The 21,466-nt window shown below is 39.3% G+C and overlaps 1 protein-coding gene across 1 annotated transcript in view; it reads left to right on the forward strand.

The window, feature by feature from the left end:
- Positions 1-21,466, forward strand: part of jazf1b (JAZF zinc finger 1b) — a 267,960-nt gene that overhangs the window by 109,460 nt on the left and 137,034 nt on the right. Inside the window, exon 2 of the mRNA XM_072575047.1 lies at positions 5,067-5,139. Within this exon, the coding sequence (XP_072431148.1) occupies positions 5,067-5,139 (73 nt within the window). The remainder of the gene's footprint in view (positions 1-5,066; positions 5,140-21,466) is intronic.

Below are 21,466 nucleotides of genomic sequence, written 5' to 3' on the forward strand. Positions count from 1 at the left end.
TAGTGATAGATACTACACTCACTTTTGTTCACTGATTTCTTGAAGTTTTGATATGCTTCTGGTGTCTTCCAGCATAAGGAGTGATGCAAAATGCCTCTTCACTACCCCCGCCATTTCTTGTTCCCCATTACTATTACATCAGCCTCATTTTCCAACAGTGCAGTGCTCACTCTTGCCTCTCTCTTACCTTCCAAATGTCGAAAACAATTCTTGCAATCTTCTGTTATAATTACTAGCTAGCTTACCCTCATATTTCATCATCTTCCCAATTAGTGCTTTCTTTGTTATCTTCTGCTGGTTTTTAAAGGCATCCCAACCTGAAACTTCCCACTAATCTTCACCACTTTGAATGCTTTTTCTTTTGCTTTTATGCTGTCCCTGACTTTCCTTGTCAGCCATGCTTGCCTCTTCCTCCCCTTAACAATTTCCTTCTTCCTTCAGATGCATTTCCTGAATTACCCCCAGAAACTCCTGCCATTGCTCCCCTTCCAGTGAATTCTGGCCAACCTTTTCCTTTTGTCTTTGTAGTTACCTTTATTCATTTCTAATACCATTATATCTGATTCTAGCTTCTCCCTCCCAAACTGCAGGGTAAATTTTATCATATTATGGTCATTGCCTCCTTCAGCTTGTTAATCAAGTCTGCCTCATTACACATCAGCCATTTGGATACTGAACTGACTCAAAGGTAGAAGACAGAGGGTGGTGGTGGAGGGTTGCATTTCAGACTGTGTGGTGAGCCACAAGGATGTGTTCTGGGTTCACTGCTTTTTGCCACTTATATAAATGATTTGGATGTGAACCTATGAGGTATAGTTAGTAGGTTTGCAGATGACACCAAAATTTGAGGTGTAGTGGACAGCGAAGAAGGTTACCTTAGAGTACAACGGGATCTTGATCAGATGGGCCAATGGGCTGAGGAGTGGCAGATGGAGTTTAATTCACATAAATGCGAGGTGCTGCATTTTGGAAAGGCAAATCAGTGCAAGACTTATACACTTAATGGTGAGGTCCTGGGGATTGTTGCTAAACAAAAATACCTTGGAGTGCAGGTTCATAGTTCATTGAAAGTAGAGTCATGGGTAGATAGAATAGTGAAGAAGCCGTTTGGTATGCTTTCCTTTACTGGTCAGAGCACTTAATATAGAAGTTAGGATGTCATGTTGTGGCTGTATAGGACATTGGTTAGGCCACTTTGGGAATATTACATGCAATTCTTGTCTCCTTCCTATCAGAATGATGTTGTGAAACCTGAAAGTATTCAGAAAAGATTTACAAGGATGTTGCCAGGATTGGAGAATTTGAGCGAAAGAGAGAGGTTAAATAGGCTAGGGCTGTTTTTCTCTGGAATGTCGGAGGCTGAGGGGTGACCTTATAAAGGTTTATAAAATCATTTGGGACATGGATAGGATAAATAGACAAGGCTTGGTCCCTGGAGTGGGAGAGTGCAGATGAGAGGCTTTTTTTTTTACACACAGTGGTTTGTGTGGGGAATGAACTTCCAGAGGAAGTGGTTTATGGGGGTACAGTTACAACATTTAAAAGGCATTTAGTAAGTACATGAATAAGAAATGTTTGGAAGGGTATGGGCCGAGCACAGCAGGTGGAACTAGTTTAGTTTGGGATTATGATCAGCATGGTTTGGTTGGACAGAAGGGTATGTTTCTGTGCTGTGTGACTCTGACTCTTAACTCACACGGAATGAGGGGAGATGGAACAAAACCTGAAAAAAGGATGCACCTTCAGAGCTTGGGCAAGAAGGAAATTTGAAGGCAATATTACTTTATGGGCTTTAAGGGAAGGAAGCTGAAGAGGTAGATGAATAGACAGCTTCATTCTTAATAACAAAGAAGTTCATGAGCCCTTTCACTTTATAATGGAGGTGAGGAGGAAGAGCAAGGAAACTGGGGTTTAAAAAGATCATTTATGTTGGAAAATTCTAATAAATTCAATATCTGGACTAATTAACCCTCAAGTCTTTTTTTTAAATCTTTCTCCCTTCACCTTAAAAATATGGCCCATAGTCTTAAAATCCTTCACCCTCGGGAAAAGGTACTTGCCATTCACCTTATCTGTGCCCCTCATGATTTTATAAACCTCTGTAAGGTCACCTCTCAATCTCATAAGCTCTAGTGATAAAAGTCCCAGCCTATCCAGCCTCTCCTTATAACTTAGACCCTCCATTCACAGCAATATCCTTCTAAATCTCTTCTGAATCCTCTCCAGCTTAATAGTATCCTTCCCATAATAGGGAGATCAGAACTGGACACTTACCCCAGAAGAGGCCATCCCAATGTCCTATACAATCTGAACATAATGTCCCAAGTCCTATACTCAAAGGACTGAGCAATGAAGGCAAGCATGTTAGATGCTGCCTTAACTACCTTATCTATGTGTGATGCAAACTTCAAAGAAATATAAACATGAACCTCTAGATGTCTTGTCTTCGTTTGTTTTACCAAAATGCAATACTTTGCATTTATTCAAATTAAACTCCTCTTGCTACTCATCAACCCTTTGATCCAATTGATCAATATCTTTTGTAATCTTAGATAACCTTCAATGTCCACAATATCTGTCAATCTTGGTGTCATGTGCAAGCTTACTAACCATGCTTTCTATTTTCTGACCAAATCATTTATGTAAATGACACACAAAAGTGGACCCAGCACCGATGTCTGTGGAACATTGCTGGTCACAGGTCTCCAGTCCAAATAACAACCTTCCATCATCATTCTCTGTCACCTGCCATTAAGCCAATTTTGTCCATCAAACCCTTAACCCTTCTCCTCCACACACCTTCTCTTATTGGCTCCCATGTTAACTTATATTGTTACAGATTTTCTGTCCCTATACTGTCTCCCTGTCCTTCACCAGGTTTTCCATCATTGTTCGTGTTAAAAGAATAGTCCTTGACCCTGCTGTCATTGCAAACTATTCCCAACTTCCCCAAGTTCCTTGCTTTTCTAAATTCCATGTACATGCTGTTACCTACCAGTTCCCTCCCCATATTTCCCAGAACCATGTTTGAATCCCACTAATTAAAGTTTCCACCCGGTCATAGTACTGAAACAGTGCTTATTAGTTTTACAATTAACATGTTATATGACTGACAAAGGTAAAGTGTCAATTCTTATCCTTTTCAATCCATCTGCTGTCTTTGACACAGTTGAGCACTCCATCCTCATTCAATACCTCTCCAAAATCCAACTGAGTGGAAGTGCACTTAGCTGGTCTACTTTTATCTACCTATCTCCTCCCTCCTTCTCATGGCATTTCTTGCTCTTGCACTGCTTTTATTGGTATCCTCCAAGGATCTAATGTGGAGCCCATTCAGTTTCTCATCTACATACTTCCCAGAGTGGCATCATTCAATAAAAAAGGATGTTACATTCCATGCACAAAGACAACACCAGGCTTAACCTGGTGTTCTTTCAATCCCTCCACTGTCTCGATATTGTCAGACTGCTTGTTTAATATCTGTTATTGAGGAGCAGCAATTTCTTTGGAAAGACCGAAGTTATGTCTTCATTACTTGCCACAAAACTCTGTTCTTTAGTTACCTATTCAACCCTTGTCCTCACAACTGCTTTGAACAAAGCTGCTTCCAATTTTGTATTGTATTTGACCTCAGATGACTTTCAGCCCATGTTCTATGCCATTAGTAACTCTGTTTCTATGGCTAGTATTGTCTGACTTCATTCCTATCTCAGCTCATCCCTTTGTTATCTTTAGACCAGTGGTTCCCAAACTTTTCAATATCAGTGTGACAAGCAATTCTTTAGCACTTTTTCAGCTGAATTGATTGCTTGTTAATGTTACATTTCCTTACATTTACTGTGATCTTATTGGAGAGGTTTGCAACATGCTGTACATAACAAGCTAAAGAATGATTAAAGTATTAATGTTTCAAAGCCACTAACAAAAAATTTACCATCTTCAACACGTTTTCAAAATCTCCTCAACTTAACTATATCTAACTATTCAAAAGGCAAAGGATTAGAGTAAAGCACAATGTAGAGGAAATTGCAGTTGACTTGATTAGTTAGAAACTGGGCCTGCCATTGTGTGCAGCGCCTTTTGATCTGGGGAAGGATTGATTAGAGGGCCACCCCCAAATCTCGGTTCCACCAACAAACAATCCCAGCTGTTATTTACCATGTACACCGGTATTGAAAATGCTAGCTTTCAGAGATATATTGTTCCAAGCGACAAGAATACAGCCACAGCATGGTCAGAGATCATCAGATATTCAGCCAAAGATATCTCTCCAAGCGTCTGCTTCATGACATATGTCCACACCTGCACAGTATGAGAAGTCTATGTATGTCTAACTTCGGAGGTTTGCGCATGCACAGTTGATAGGGGAACCAAGAGTCAGCAGATACTGCCTTCACTAATAGACACCAAGACTCCAGAGGGAATTGAAAGCACAGGTGCAGCCTCGGTGCTCAAGTAAAGCAGCAATGCTTTCTGAAAATTTTGTGGCACGCTTTTTGTGCTGCAGCAGTCCTACTGAAAACCGCAACTTGAGACTTAATTATTCCATTGTACTTCTGGGCGAGTCTTCCATCTTCCATGGACTTGAGGTCATCTCAGGCTGTGCTGCGCTTGCACCAGATCCTCAGTAACACTATGTGATATTGCCATTAATACAGTCTTTTTAAATTAAGTACAGCATGGCATCTGTTGTGAGGTTGAGTTGAACACAATGTGTATCTTTGGTTTCTATCATTTAAGTCAAAACCTTAAGCATTAGATCTTTGAACTTAGTCTTTTCCTCAGTTGTGGGTTTACAATGGTATTGGGTGTTCCAACAGCAATATTTCTACTGATCAATTCTTTTACTATTGTCAAAATTGCATCTTAAAATTTTTATTATTTCAATTTCCTGGCAAGTTGGTGTCAATTGAAGTAAAATTGCATTCTTTAAATACTGGACATTGTTTATCTGATCTCAACATATGAACTAATTTGCTTTCTCTGTGCTTGAAAGTCTGTTGTTGAGTTAGTGTAAAACTGTAAAATGTACAAATATTAATAGTTCTAAACTTTCTCCCCTGCAGATACTGACCCACGAGTGCTAGAGAAACAGGAACTGCAACAGCCAACATATGTAGCTCTTAGTTATGTTAACAGGTAAGAAGGCTTTTTCATATGAATACGTAAATGAGAGGTCTTGGTGGCTATTGTAGAAAATCCCTAAAAGAAAGTGTGGAGGTGGGGGTAGCGGGGTGGTACAGAGCATTGTGAAACCAACTTTTGGAGCGCAGTATACTTGGCTAGTCTTTAACATCGTAAATTCGACTGATTTTTTTGCCAGCTTCACTTTTGTTAAAATGTTTTTGTCTGTTATAAGTTTATTTACACAAGTAGAAAATGGTAATCATAAATCTGTGGTGTAATATTGACCCACGAATATAAAATTGAGCTCTTTTCCTGGTAATACTGATGAATGCAACTTTTTAAAATAGTTATTTTACAAACTAACTATTGTCCGAGGAGTTGTGAATGTACTGAACATGTCATCAATAGACATCACCACTTCTGGCTTTACAGTGCAAGGAAAGCCATTGTTGAAGCAACTGAAGATGGTTAGGGCTAGGGCACTACTCTGAGGAATTTCTGCAGTGATGAACGATCTCCAACAGCCACAACCTTGCTTGGTGCTAGGAATGATTCCATATGAGTTCAACAACACTGAGCTGAGTTTGGGCAAGGCCTCAAGTCTTCAGACCTCATTACAGCCTTAATCTAAAAGATCTCAATTCTAAAGTTGAGGTGAGATGAGTATGACTACTCTTGAGATCAAGTTACATTTGGCTGGGGCATCAAAAGAATCCTTGTAAAACTGAAATTGATGGAAATCAGGGGAAAACTTTCCCTTGGCTTGGTTCATAGCACGATAAGATATGTTGATGGGTGATTAATAATTTCAGCCTGAGAACATTTCGGCAAGAATTTCTCAGATAAACTCATCTTTGTCCATCAGAAAATCAGAAGTGTATTGTTTGCTGAATGAATACGTTTTTAATAGGCCTGTGCTGCCTTTTCAAATCATCTAGCTTTTCTAGAGGATCATTAAGTACATTTTATGGTGGCTTTGTTACTTTAGACACTAATTTTGGCATTGGGTGAAAAATGCATTATGCCACAATCCACACCATTTTCATTGTGCACACTCATGCTGCCAAGAGACTAGGAGTATTTTCCTCAGTCTTGCACCTAAAAATGAATGACAACTGAAGAAAATCTCGCCTGAAGCTTTCCTCTTACAGGTTTTCGATGGAGCAGAAATTGATGATTAACACTTGAATCTATTATATTGCCTGGACAAATACCAATTTACAAAATAATGGGCCTTGTCTTCTTTAATGAAGAATGTCAAAGTCAGAGGGCAGTTGGTTAAAGTATTGTGATTTACAGACCACTGGATCCTAATTGTTAGCACAGATGATGATCAACAGAAATAAATAGATATAACCAGTGAAGTGGTGAAAGTTTTGGGGGAAGAAAAACGAATGTGAAAAAGCAAAAGACATGAAAATAGGCAAATAATATTGAGGTAATGGTAAGTGGTTAACAGCAATAACAGATATCACAAATTGAGTATGTTGGAATTGGTTAGCTCAGTTGGCCAGATGGCTGATTTATGGTGCAAAGTGATGCCATCACTCTCTGTTCAATTCCAACACTGGCAGAGTTTACCATGAAGGATTCTCATTCCCAACCCCTCCCCTCACCTGAGGCAAGGTGACCCTCAGGTTAAACTGCCAGTGTTTGTCTGTCACTCATGAGAGAGCAGCCTGGTAAGACTATGGTGACTTTGCTGAGATGACTTTTATTATGATGAAGAAATAAGAGCTAGAATAACACGGGCAAAGCATGCATTCCTAAACATAAAACATTGTATGACATAAGAATAAGTAAAAATCCTAAGGGAATAATGATAAAGACTGGGATTTTCAGTGTTCTATTGCACTGAGACAAAATGTGTACCTTCAAAGATCCCAAATTTGTGAAATGTGTTTGTGGAGGTGGATGGATCGGGTTAGCTGGACAGTAGTGGAGAAGTTCTCAAGATGACAGGAGAGACGATTTTTAGCAAACATCTTCTGGAAAAATAAAGTCGGATTGGTAATATTTAAGGAATGAGATGTTGCTTCATGAAGTGATTGAAGCAGGGATGTAGACTAAGAAGAAGAGAATGATGATTGCTTAGATCATTTGAAATTGAAAATAGGAGGCTCCCGTGAACACTGGAAGAAGAAAACCTCAAGGTTATGAGGCATGGAGAAATGGACACGACCTGCCCTTAGGCAGTTTATGACTACATTAGGCTTTGCCTCACACTATTCAATCAAAGGAAATTGAACATCACTTAGCTCAGTTGGCTATTACATACAGCAAATGTCATGAATGCATGTTCAGTTGCTGTTCTGGCTAGGTCACCATGAATGCTCCACCTTGCTCCTCACCTGAGATGTTATGATTCTCAGGTTAAACTCTTCACCATTTGTGTCTCTCTCAAATGAGAGAGCAGCCTGTGGGACTATAGTGGCTTGCACTTTTTCGCTGAAGATAGACCACTGAATCTGAGCCATGCATGCTGGTGTTAAAGTTGATGTTAACACTGTTGATGTTTTTTGAAGGGTGTCCAGCTCCAAGATTTTGTTTTGCAGCTGAAATGATTGATTAAATAGAATCACCTCAAATGTCGTACTCCATTGTTAGGAATTACCATTTATTTGGAAGTCATCTTTTTATGGAGTAGAACTCAGAAAAAATGTTCAAAGGAATTGAAAGACCAAAATGTTAAGAGTCTATTGAAGGCATAAAAAGGAATCTCAACTCATTGGCTTAAGAAATGGCAAACTAGGATGGAGTTAGAAAGAATCCCTGGGTGCAGGTAGCTTCAGACTAATGACAATAAGCCCACCATTCCATTTTTTTATGGGTTACTCAAGGAAAAGTGGTGCTGCATTAGAAGCTTATGAGCATGGTTTTCCACATTCATCGATGTGCAAGAACTGCAGCATGCATGCAAGAAGGTACTGTTAAGTTTCAGGCCAAAGTTTTCCATTATCCTGGCCACATTGCAAGCTCTGGCAGCAATGTAAACACCAGTAACTGTGTAGCGTAGGACAGAGCTGATCGACACAAAGGTTGTTATCAAAGTGGCTCCCAGATGGATTTTCTCCAGAGGCCAAGCTACTGGCCGATAGCATCTTGATAGGTACAACCAAATGGCCATCTCTGATGCCTGATAATTCTGGTCTGGCTTCTTTCATACAATGCTGAAAATATGTTGCTGGAAAAGCGCAGCAGGTCAGGCAGCATCCAAGGAGCAGGAGAATCGACGTTTCGGGCATGAGCCCTTCAGGAATGAGGAGAGTGTGCCAAGCGGGCTAAGATAAAAGGTAGGGAGGACGGACTTGGGGGAGGGTCATTGGAAATGCAATAGGTGGAAGGAGGTTAAGGTGAGGGTGATAGGCCAGAGTGGGGGTGGGGGCGGAGAGGTCAGGAAGAAAATTGCAGGTTAGGAAGGTGGTGCTGAGTTCGAGGGTTGGGACTGAGACAAGGTGGGGGGAGGGGAAATGAGGAAACTGGAGAAATCTGCTTTCATCCCTTGTGGTTGGAGGGTTCCTAGGCAGAAGATGAAGCACTCTTCCTCCAGCCGTCGTGTTGCTTTCATACAATACCTTATAAAGTACAACAGGTTGTGTTTGGAAGACTTCCAAGAAGCTAGCGTAATAATTAGATAAATATTCATATCTCTCTGTGGTATCACTACAAATTGTTATGATAAAGCCATCATTAGATCAAGATGCTTCTACTAATATTGACCTAAGTAAGTTATCTCTTGTTATTACTTCCCTCTGTAAATGTTCGGATTCAAGTGAGGACATGTGGCAAGAGTTGACAGGCAGGCCCAGATCAGCTTTCAGGATGACCTAATCTATTCAGCCTTCATCTCTGGTATACTTTCCCATGGAGCATATTAACTTTAAACAATCCTAATAACAACCCATCTGGTGCAAAGTGCCAGTTGAAAGCCAAAAAAGAAAAATACAAGGATTTTTAAAAAGATTAGTGCATTTGGCTTTGAAGTGCATGATTTTTTATAATGCCATGCCACCTGAAGGTTTTTGGCCTCTGTAATGTAGCATTGGTATACTGACACTTTATATCCAACATGTCCTAAGGCCAAAACTGGGACAGAACCCTTCTCTGCCCTATTATACAGATGAAAATCAACTCCAAGTAGTGGAATGATATATATGTCCCCAGACTTGAATTGGATAGATTTACCACAATGCTAAAGAATTAATGTATTGTGAGAGGTTGGGTGTGGGGAGTATAAAGATGCTTATAAAAGTAGTAAATATGGCATGCGAGTTAACTGAATTTGGTGGGATGTGAAATATAGATTTCCTGTGGACACGTTGAGATGCTAGAGGTAAAGTCAGTTGGGCCTCACAGCACCCTGTATCGGTTGGTGCTTGCAATGCAAGTTGATGCCATGAATACTGATTGACATAAAACCTTTTTAAAATCAGGACACAAAAGAGGGGAGCAGGTGAATAAGGACAATAGCAGCTTGTATGGATTCTTGGGGCTGGCAAGTGTGAATCAATGGTTGGAAGGGTATGGAGTGAGGTCAAGCACAGGGAAAAGTACAAAGGCCCTGGCATCATGTGAAAGTGGGTGAGGGCAGTCAGTCAAGGTAAATCAAAAATGGGTGTAAAAGGTGGTCAGTACTATCCAAATATGAGTTAATCATAGAACATAGAACAGTACCGCGCATAACAGACCCTTCGGCCCTCGATGTTGCGCCGACCTGTGAACTATTCTCAGCTTGTCCCCCTACACTCTCCCACCATCATCCATGTGCTTATCTAAGGATTGTTTAAATCTCCCTAATGTGGCTGAGCTAACTACATTGGCAGGTAGGGCATTCCACGCCTTTACCACTCTCTGAGTAAAGAACCTATCTCTGACATCTGTCTTAAATCTATCACCCCACAATTTGTAGTTATGCCCTCTCGTACAAGCTGACATCATCATCCTAGGAAACATCACTGTCTACCCTCTGATCATCTTGTATGCCTCTATCAAATCCCCTCTTAGCTGCCTTCTTTCCAATGAGAACAGACCCAAGTCTCTCAGCCTTTCCTCATAAGAGCTTCCCTGCAGACCAGGCAATACCCTGGTAAATCTCCTTTGCACCTTTTCCAGTGCTTCCACATCTTTCCCAAAATATGGTGACCAGAACTGTACACAATATTGTAAGTGTGGCCGCACTGGCGTTTTATATAGTTGCAGTGAGATATTGCGACTCCGGAACTCAGTCCCTTTACCAATGAAACCTAACGCACCATATGCCTTCTTAACAGCACTATCAACCTGGGTGGCAACTTTCAGGGATCTATGTACATGGACTCCAAGATCCCTCTGGACATCCACACTACCAAGAATCTTTCCATTGACCCAGTACTCTGCCTTCCTGTTATTCTTCCCAAAGTGCATCACCTCACATTTAGCTGCATTGAACTCCATTTGCCACCCCTCAGCCTAATTCTGCAGTTTATCCAAGTCCCTCTGAAATCAGTAACACTCTTCCAAACTGTCCACTACTCCACTGACTTTAGTGTCATCTGCAAGTTTACTAATCCATCCACCTATGCCTGCGTCTAAGTCATTTATAAAAATGACAAACAGCAGTGTTCCCAAAACATATTCTTGTGGCACACCACTAGTAACCGGACTCCAGGCTGAACATTTCCATTTCCTAAAAGATTAGCTGGAAAAGTCCTTATAGTGCTTTTAACGTAAGTTCAATTGCCACCTGCTGGCAGTGATGTTGAACAATGACGTTTTTACAAGGCATAGAGAGGAGGACCAGCTAAGCCTGAAACTTCAACTACGACTGGCTTCTAACTTAAATATTCAATGAAAAATGGATACAAAACCAGATCATTGTTTCTTCCACAATAAAGAAACATACCCAACTACCCTGTAAATGCCAATGCGTGCTAGCATGGGTATGATTTGCTCTGTCACAGAGCTAGTCTCAACAAATAATGAAGTGCAGATGGTGCACAACGTAATATGAATTATAAACTTGAACAAACAGTTGTGCCAACTTTGTGCTCTCAAGAAGCCTTGTGTTAATGGCTTGGTGTTGGGCAAGAATTTTTGGACGTGATGCAGAGCCCCTCTGTTGTGTGTCCACCTGTACCTGCTGTATTGTCAGCTGACTGGATTTCATCACTCACTGTAGATAGTTTCCCAATTAATCTGGAGCAGGTGAGAATTGAACCAAGGCCTCCTAGTTCAGAGGTTGGAACCCTACAATGCTTTGACTTCCCAAGGTATTCCTTGCTGCAGAATCCTTACACACTGTGGGCACTTTGAATTTAATTGTAATCACTTGGGAAATGCAGAAAAATCAGCAGAGCGGGAGTGGCACTCTTTTGGTTCATTGTCAGGAAGAGTGCATACTTGACAAAATTCTGCCCATTTGCATTAAATTTTACCTTTTAAATAAATTCCATACATCACTAGAATTTTCAGCTTCCGTACAAAAAAATCTCTTTATGCTTAAGTTAACCATCACACAACACCGGGTTATAGTCCAATAGGTTTATTTAGGAGTACTAGCTTTCAGAGTGCTGCTCCCTCATCTGGTAACTAGTGGGGCAGGATCATGAGACACAGAATTGTTGTTAAGTCTTTCATCTTTTAGAGTGGGTTGCAGGTTTTGGTTGATGGGTTTATTCAATATATTGTTTTAATTGCACGACACTGATCTTTTGCTATAAATTCTGTGTCTTATGATCCTGCCCCAGTAGTTACCTGATGAAAGAACAGTGCTCTGAAAGCTAGTAATTCCAAATAAACCCGTTGGACTATAACCTGGTGTTGTGAGATTTTTACTTTTGCCCACCCAGTCGAACACCAGCACGTCCACTTCATGCTTAAGTTAATTCACTTTCATTGCTCTCAAAGTTTATCCACAGTTACCAGCTTCATGTTGTGAAAAGTTTATTAGCAATTTTTTTAAAAATGTAAAGCAAATTGAACATGCAGCCTGTGCTGAATTTTCCAACATGGTGTTTTTTATCCAGTGGTTTCAACAACTGAAGAAAGCCACATGAGGGAGCACTCTTCCACTGCACTGGAGGGTGTAAATCAACGCAGTCTGACTGAAATTGGCTCAGTGGAACAGAGGCACTTTCTGATTTTCTGCTTATCTGACTCCCAATAATTCTGAAATGTGTATGGAACAAAACATATTTTATGGAATATTCAGTTTTAGTTTTAATTCTAGTCTTAAAGTTATAGTTTACAATTGTATTAGAAAGCAATTTTGTGTTAATATTTATTTTTGCATATCTGTAATTTTGTAATGAAATAGTTAATAACAGAAGAGCTTCACTATTAACTCAAAATACTTCACTTTAGTTTTTGGAGCTGGTTATTCTAAGCAGTTCTAGCAAGGGTCCAGGTAATTTGAATGTGTGATGAAAATGAAGTATTTAGACCATTTCACCTGATTAGATAAATCCTATTCTTCTTACACATAAAATATCCAGTAACAGATGGTTTTACTTATAAGTGAATGTTTTTACACTTTAGACTTTGAATATATTTGGAAATAGGACCCAAAGAAAAGAAAATCGTTGCAAGAAATTTTACATCGACATCCAAAAGCAATCCCTCTTCTGGTTAAATTTCCATGCAAGACATTATAATAATGACTTTTTAAAAATTGTACTTCCCCAGACTTCAGCTGACTAAAACTGAAAGCACATTTCCTTTGCTACTGAGACACTGGTCTACTGCCAAAGAAAAATCTAGACAATCTATTGTATTTTTATGAGCAATGCTTAGGAGACCTTAATTACAGACAGACGCAACCTACAACAAAGAATATACTGTGCCTAGCAACATGTTTTTGCAAGTGCTTATTGTGTTTTTACTATGTTGGTAAGTGTTTTAAATTCAAATACAAAATCATAATTACACACCAATTCATGGAATGGGAGGAGAGATGATAAAAGGAAGTAGCAAGTGAGGTCAAGTGAGAGGTGAGAGCACAAAAGTGCAAAGACCACTATCATCTGGTTGGACAGTTGGGAGCTATAGTGGAAGGAAGCAAGGAGGTAAGTCACAATTACAAGAAGACATGATAGCGATTGGAGAATGGGAGCGTTTGTGTTTGGTAGCAAGCCCTATTTTCAGTGGCCCCCAACTTTATAGATGCAGTTTGGGAGTTGGGAGAACTGCTTTAAGTTGGCATCAATTATGTTGGATAATTGAGCCAATTAAAAATAAATATATCAACCTCAGAAATGGCAAGTTTTAGTCAAGTGTAATAGAAAATGCTTGATGGAGAAATGTGGCAGTTATAAGGACTGCTTATTCTCCACTGAATCTAATGTAGGAACTTATAAGTTGATATGAACCCTGCCATCGTTATTTCATTGTTACTAGGTCAAAATCCTGGAATTCCTAACAGCGCTGTGAGTATCTCTAAATCCCAAAGACTGCATCAGTTCAAGAAGGCAGCTCACCCCCACCTTATCCAGTGCAATTAAGAATGATCAACGAATGTTGGTGTAGCCAGTGGCACCCACATCCCATGAGTGAATGCTAAAAAATGAAATGCTATTTCTGAGTGGATGTTGGAAAAAGTGAATCTTTCATCCATTTCCTCATAATGCAACAAGTACATCGATATTTTTCAAGACAAGTAGCAGATCAAAATAGCGTTTGGTGATGGTGCAAAATGAACAGTAGTGAGGCAAGAGACTTCTTGCATGGTGCCTGATTTCTTTTTCAATTGACTGCGATTTCCAACCAAATAATACTTAAATATCATATTAACTGCAAAGGATATGAAGCACTTGGAGACATTTCTGAAAATTGTGCTAAGGTGCTATTTCAATCCAAGATTTTTTTTAATATTTGATCTGGTCAAAAGTATCAATGAGCGAGCTGTGCATCTAATTGAAATGCACCTTTTTGTTTAATTAGGTGGGTCATAGATTATTCAGCATCTCTGTCCACCTACACAAAATTTAAAGCCTGCTTAGCTGTCCAGGAAGTCTACTCAGCTGTCTCTGCTTCTGATGCCTATTCCTACATGAAGTGCTTTTCAACATGTGCCATTTGTGATGCTGATCCCACCTAGATGTCGGTTTATGTGCTAATGTATAGTGTGCATGAATCATTCTTTGAGTTACATTCCTCATCTGAAGACTCTGTTATGTCCTGCAGTATCACTGGCAGAAGATAAAAGACAGATATTAGTCTCGCACAAAGTTGAATTGAGGTTCCAGTTTAACATCTCTCCATTGACAGCAGCTTCCACTGCTGCCAAATTAATCTCCAAGGGTTCTTCTCCATTCGTGGTCAAGATAGTTATGAATGCAGGGCTGGCCCCACTCTCCTGTCTTTTCCTGCAGTTGTGAACTCTTTACTCGCAATAAGAAATAATAGAAGGTTCGGACTATGAGGGTGTAGGATATTTCTAAGGATGGGGTAAGATATTTGGAAGGGATGGCGAGAACAAATATACTCGATTACAGCTCACTGTTGTTGTTGTGGATACATGAGAAAGAGCCTGAGCAGAATTGACTGTGACATTAATGGTCGGGGAGTCCAAAACTAGAGGGTATAGGTTTAGGGTGAGAGGGGAAAGATATAAAAGAGACCTGAGGGGCAACTTTTTCACGCAGAGGGTGGTACGTGTATGGAATGAGTTGCCAGAGGATGTGGTGGAGACTGGTACAATTGCAACATTTGAGAGGCATTTGGATGTGTATATGAATAGGAAGGGTTTGGAGGGATATGGGCCGTGTGCTGGCAGGCGGGACTAGATTGGATTGGGATATCTGGTCGGCATGGACGGGTTGGACTGAAGGATCTGTTTCCATGCTGTACATCTCTATGACTCTATGACAACTGTGCAGAAAAATTTCTAAGGAGTTGAGAGAATGATGTCTGTCAGCAAAGAGTTGCAGGGCATTCACCTGACCAGATCTTTTGGAGATCATTGATGGCATTGGATCTATGTTCTCTGCACTGCACTCCAACTGCTTGCTTTTTCTGATACCTCAATTGATTTCTGTTTAGTGAGGCTGGCTAACTTCCTCTTGCTGTCCTCAGAAAGGAGAACTTTGCATGTCCTGACTGTTTCCAGTATTACCTCCAAAGATCTCTCCGTGGGCTGGGGGAGCAGCTTGCTCATGTTTTTGATCTGTTTTCCTACTCTTCTGCATTTTGCTGAGTGAATTGTACAATTATGCCACTGTTGCTAGGGTCCCTTTGAGTGGAGATCTTTCAGTGCAGTTTGAGACATCAGCCTGCTAGCTCCCAACTGGATGGCAAATCCAGTTACTAATCTTAAATGTTTGGTTCTGGCAAGTATTAAATGTAAGGTCTGCTCCAAGGCATTATGATACCATGAATTTTTGACTGTTACTCGTATGGAAGAAATATAGTGTGGAGTCACCCATTCTTCTGTCGTAAATTTGGCATTTGGCTTCCAAACTTTTCGTTACAGGGTGATGGGCTCAAAGCATGCCAGAATTACATTTGATGACATGTTGACAGAGGGGAGTTCAGTTAACTCGCACCCAGCAGAAATTAGGAGAGCCCTAAAATACTTGTGTTAGTTTCTAGCACCTGGTTGGTAATCATTCTGTCAAATTGCAATTTAAGTCTGCCATTTTGTTTCTTCTGAGATCCACTGACAAATCCAAAAATGATTCTGTACAACTGTCACTTAAAGGCACAATTGACTGCACTCACAAAGCAATGCATTAACAAAGACCATAGAAAGTGCGCTAAAAGGAAGGATTTTTGCTCACTGAATATTCAGTTGGTGTGTGATGACAAGCAATATGTTCAGACATTTCTCTAATTTTTCCTATACCAATTTTTGTATCATATAAATTTGTATATGATGTTCTGACCGTTTTCATAATTGCTTTTAGCTTGCAGTGCTGAATCCCCGTGCTATACCACCTAGGCCAAGCTGTTTACTAAGCCATAATGTTACCACTCAGTGCATAGCTCATAAAATCTGTTGATTCCAGACCACAGGTGTTGAGGAATGGTACACTAAAAGTAATGCCTGTAACTGAGCTCTGAGAAAATAATTGCCATTTTGAAACAGAGGTTCCACTGCCAGTATAGTTTTCGAGTTGCCTGAGATGAGGCCCTGAATCTGTAGCTGAGATGACTTTGATGGCACACTCATTGAATATGCAACCCAGAAAACCAATTGGGGAGGAATCAGTGGAAGCACATAAAGAAGAAGACAAGCAGAATGTGAAGAAAATGTTGAGAGTTATCAATTGTGCCCACTGCCAGAGCTTTGCAATAAGAAGCCATTAAGGAACATTTTGGTCACCCGTCCCACACTTGCGCAGTAATCCTTTCTACTCTCAGACACAGAGCTTACATTTTCAAGTTAATTTGAATCGTGGCATTGGTTTTGCTATCACTTCACCAGGCCTGGCCAAACAAGTATCAATCCAAGTAAATGGTGCATACCAAGAATTTGTTTTGAAAACATTCAGTATTCGGTTATGAACAAACAATTCGAAGACTAAATGGTACCCTTGTGCAAATCATCATTTGCCTGTGTTGTATCTTTTGCCTAATATAGTGCTCACTGTGATGGACTGTCGCAGCAGTTTCATTGTTCAATGTTTTCTATCATAAAGATATGCCCCAAACTTATTAAATTGCACCTACCCCCTTCCTGCCCATTCCACTAAGCTAAGTCTTTCTGTAGCTTTTACAGTTCACCTTACTTTTTTGAAATGTATTTTTGTGTTGCCAACGTACATTGAAATTGTGTTCTCTGCAACAAATCAACTGCATACACTAAGAATGAAAGTGAAATTAACATAGCTAAAGTATACTGCTGCCAAATTTTATCCAATTTGAGCATTTACTCCCAACCTTTTGGTTTTTGTTACATTAACTATCCATTTATAACTTGCTTTCAGTAGAACACAAATGCTAGTATTGTCCCTGACACCTGTGGTGTACCAGTAGGTTCCTGTGCTACAAAATCTGCTTTATAGTGTATAACAGATGTACAAAGCTTAAAAGAATTACAGCTGTTGCATTACTTACATGGTCTGGTGAAATTTCTGTAATGCACTCTCTTTTTGTCCTACAACTCGCATTCATGTTAAGGATTCACTAAACTCCAGTAAGTCTAAATGTACTAAATGTTGTAATGTTTTCTATTTCTATATGCACAGTTTGTTTAGGTATCAAAATAGCAGAATGATTCATGTTTGACTGTTAACAGTAACTCTATTTCATTCTCCTCTGATGCTGCTACACTTGCTGAGTATTTCCAGGACATTTCATTTCAAAACCATTGTTTATACAAATTGATATGGAGGCCATCTTGTGGCGCAGTGGTAATGTCCCTACCCCTGGACTGAGAGACCTGGGTTCCCTACTCTTATCTGCTCCAGAGGTGTGTAATAACGTCTCAGGTTGATTTAAACAAAAAGGAAGAAAAGCTACAGAGAATTAAATCTTCCCTTCAGTCAGATGAGTTTGTAGTTGAGAATATAGGCACTGCGAATTGACCAGAACGTTGTATTCTAATTGATACTTGTATCTTGATATTTAAATGTAAATGTTGATATTGGGATTCAAAAGAATGAATGTCTTCATTTGATAGTATTTCCTTCTCTGCCCAGCCACATTTTTATGCTACAAAAAGTGTGCATTAGTGTTTCTAAGACTTTGTGAGTTGTTGCAGTGCTTTAATATGAGCTTTGGCCCATCATTGCCCATATGATAGTTAACCATGCCATTTACACTAGTGGTGTAATTTTGTACCTCTGAGGGACAAGTTAAGGTCAGCTTTAGTGAAAGCCTCTAAGCCAGTCTTTTAACCAAGTCCAAGTATATAGTATTGTACTTGGATGAACATTTTGAAAGAATCATGCAGCACAAAATAAGCTAATGGACCCGTTATGCCTACATGGGGGACTTTGAAAGAGCTATCCAATTTGTCTTGTTCTTCACCCTGTGGCCTGGAATTTTCTTTTCAAATAAGTATTTAATTCTTTACACATCATGACTTTTGCTGATTATCATCAAACTCTACCCTCGAGTTATTGGTGATCTTCCCAATGGAAACAGTTCTCCTCTATGGGGACACTTGATACTTTTTAATAGTTGTTAAATTTCCCCTTAACCATTTCTGCTGGAAGGAGAGAAATTCCAGCTTCACTAGCCACTCCATAAAACTGAAAACCTTCATCTTTGGTACCGTATGGATGAATCTCTTCTGCATTTTCTCTATCCTTTCTGAATTATCTTCACCTCATCCTTCCTGAAGTGTTGTGGCTAGAAGTTGATAAAATACTCCAGCTGAAGCATAACTGGTGACATTACTATAACTTCTTGTTTTTGTATACTGTCTCTATTTATAAAGCCTACGATACCATGCAGCAACAGTTCCCAAACTATATTACAACCTTGATTGGGGTTGCAGTGACATCAAATGAAGCGACAAATATTTCTAAAAATTGATCATGCTAATATGCAGAATAAAAGAGAAATTTATTTTGTTTTAACTATTTTTATTCTGCACTGAAATTGGCATTTTGAAGTTGACCAAGACTTAAAAATTGACCAGTTCCAGAAAGCTATTCCAAACACTTTGTTTCAATGTCAGAGTTCAGTTTAAACTTGCCTGGCTTCATCTAATTACTGCTCAGCATGGTCCCTGAGAGAGTGGCTTGTAAGGGCATACCAGGCGTGGATGGAATAAGTAAGCTTTATAATTAAAGTTTTGGGGCAGTGACGATGAGGAGGATCTCCACTACCAGAACCAATTGATTAGCTCGTGTGCAAACTGCTCTTCCAATACCTGATGCAAGAGCTGTTTCAGGCTTTCAGAACAGATCTGTGCTTCCAAAAGGCCTGATTATGTTCTTGGAGGACACCGACCTATGCAACATCCATACAGTACTAAATGAATCATCCCCAAAGACATCCAGCTGGCCTATTGTATGGGAGGGGGGGAAGGTGCCTAAAACCCAACTTCAGTACTAAGTGAAACTGCAGTTCTTTGAAGAGCCATTGAACCAGTTAGTTTCTTAAAGCAATCTCATGCAAGTAGTGATCCCTGCTGTCCAGTAGTAACACAGAGTTTTAATTAAAGAGTGCCAATCTGATTTCTGATCTTTCTTAGATTAATTAGTAGCACTGTTAAGTGTTGATTTCATACAGTTTATTCAGTATTAGCTATAAAGGGATATGTTTCAGCTGACAGGATTAGGAAGCTAATTTGGATAAATTGAATGGGGAATTGATTGCTTTTGAGTTGTTTGGAGAATTGTATGGAGGTTCTGTAGACCTTTTAGATTACATCTTTTAAAGGTATCTCCTTTTGGTTGATGTGCTGCTCGTGGGATGTTTGATCAAAGTGGATTGTAGAACAAGTCACTATGTTCAGTTATTTGGAAGAGAGGAGTTTTTAGCATATATATATGTTGAATTATGGCACACCCAGCGACAAAACTATCAAGAGCAAGGATTCAAAATGAAGCATCAGTAAACAGTGAGCCAAAACCTGCATTTTAGCAGTATGCATACTGTGCCATGATGTTATTCTGTAATGTACAGACTTTAATAATATACTAAATGTCATAATGCTGCTTTATTGTTGTTTTCATTGATGACTGGGGTCATATTAATTTTCAAGTGTTAAAATGGTATTGTATTGGAAAATAGTCTTAAACAATTTAGTAACGTGATCAGGTTGTCCTGCTACCTTCACTATATTGTGTGAATGATTTGGAGATGCCGGTGTTGGACTCAGGTGTACAAAGTTTAAAAATCACGCAACACCAGGTTATCAGGTGGTTGTCAACCTGATGAAGGAGCAGCGCTCCAAAAGCTAGTGCTTCCAATTAAACCTGTTGGACTGTAGCTTGGAGTTGTCTGATTTTTAACTTTATATTGTGTACGTGAGCCTCTAGATCGTCCTCTTCCCACATTCCTTGTAATTTGATCAATTTATATTATCATAACCAGTTGGCGCTGCTTATACGTTTTAGTCACACAGCAACAATGATATGTTTTAAATTGTATATTAGTACTTAGGACTGTGATGATTAAATAGTGACTAGGATCTTTGCTGCTATCTTCATGAAATACAGCTTAATTTCTCTTTGGCTAGTAGTCATCACTATTTAACTTTATGTGAAGCTTCTATATAATCTAGCACAGTGGTAAAAGCTTTGATTTTATGTTAATAATAAGTAATTGATAGATACAATTTAATATTGAGATTCTCTGATGTTAAATTTCTCCAAGTACAGAATAATGCCTTTTGGATCAGGTTTCTCATGTTCCTCAAACTTTCTGGCACGTGTCTTACTGCAAAAAAAATTAACATGGATATAAATAAAAATACATTACTTCCAGCAATGGAATAACATACAGATTTTTAAAGTTATATTATGGCCAGCATAAAATGTTTATCTTTCCTCGGTAAAGCCTGTCATCAGTTTATGAAAAAGAACACTTGTGCTCTTTATTTCAATTACATCTGGGGCAGAGGTGGAAGAAACCATGTTAGAGGTTAGTTGGTGTAATAAAATCTAAACACACTCCCAAAAATGTAACTTGCTGTTACGTTAATAAACGTGCTGAAAATGTACCAATGAGTTTTCTTTTCTCCTTCTCTCTGGCCTTGTTCACTAGTATTGAGAAATTAGTTTTTTTTAAGTTCGCTTCCTCAGTAAACAACAATTCACCCAACAACTCACCTAGTTGGAAGGTTTCAGGAATTTCGTATTAATTGCAATTGTATAGTTGGGCCAGAATGTCAGTTTATGATTGAGACTGTTGTTTAAATGAATAGAAGAAAGACTAATGAAAACCAAAAGTGCTAGCGTACTTCTCTAATACTGTTGAGTCTGTTGAATCAGCAAATATGTACAGCATTTTTGTATGCTACATATGTTGTCTTTGATTATGCGAGACAAGGCCTTTATCGCTGCTGGAAGCACGGTTTGTGTCAGCATGAAGTCTTTCTGCTTGGAAGATGCGCACTTAAGGTATATAATTATGAAATGGCTGTGGTTTGCTTGTTTAAAAATCTTACACCATGCAGTTAATTTAAAAGATTGCTCTTTGATTTCTTTGTGAAGAGTTTCAAAGGGTAGTTGTGATCTTTATGACAGAGTTGTTAGTTATGATGAATAGGTAGCCTGTTTAATTTTGATGTAGAGTATGGTTGGTACCAAATTGTAATGCCCCCTCAAAGAAGGGCAATGACCTATCCAGTTGAGAATCCATACAGTTGTAAATTCAACATCGGGACCCTTTTAATCTTTTACTGTTGCAGATATAAACTAAGAGTCCACATTAATGGTGGCACGAACATTCAATTCCTGAAGTT

Source organism: Chiloscyllium punctatum, chromosome 8 (assembly GCF_047496795.1).
Source record: "Chiloscyllium punctatum isolate Juve2018m chromosome 8, sChiPun1.3, whole genome shotgun sequence".
Classification (NCBI taxonomy): Eukaryota; Metazoa; Chordata; class Chondrichthyes; order Orectolobiformes; family Hemiscylliidae; genus Chiloscyllium; species Chiloscyllium punctatum.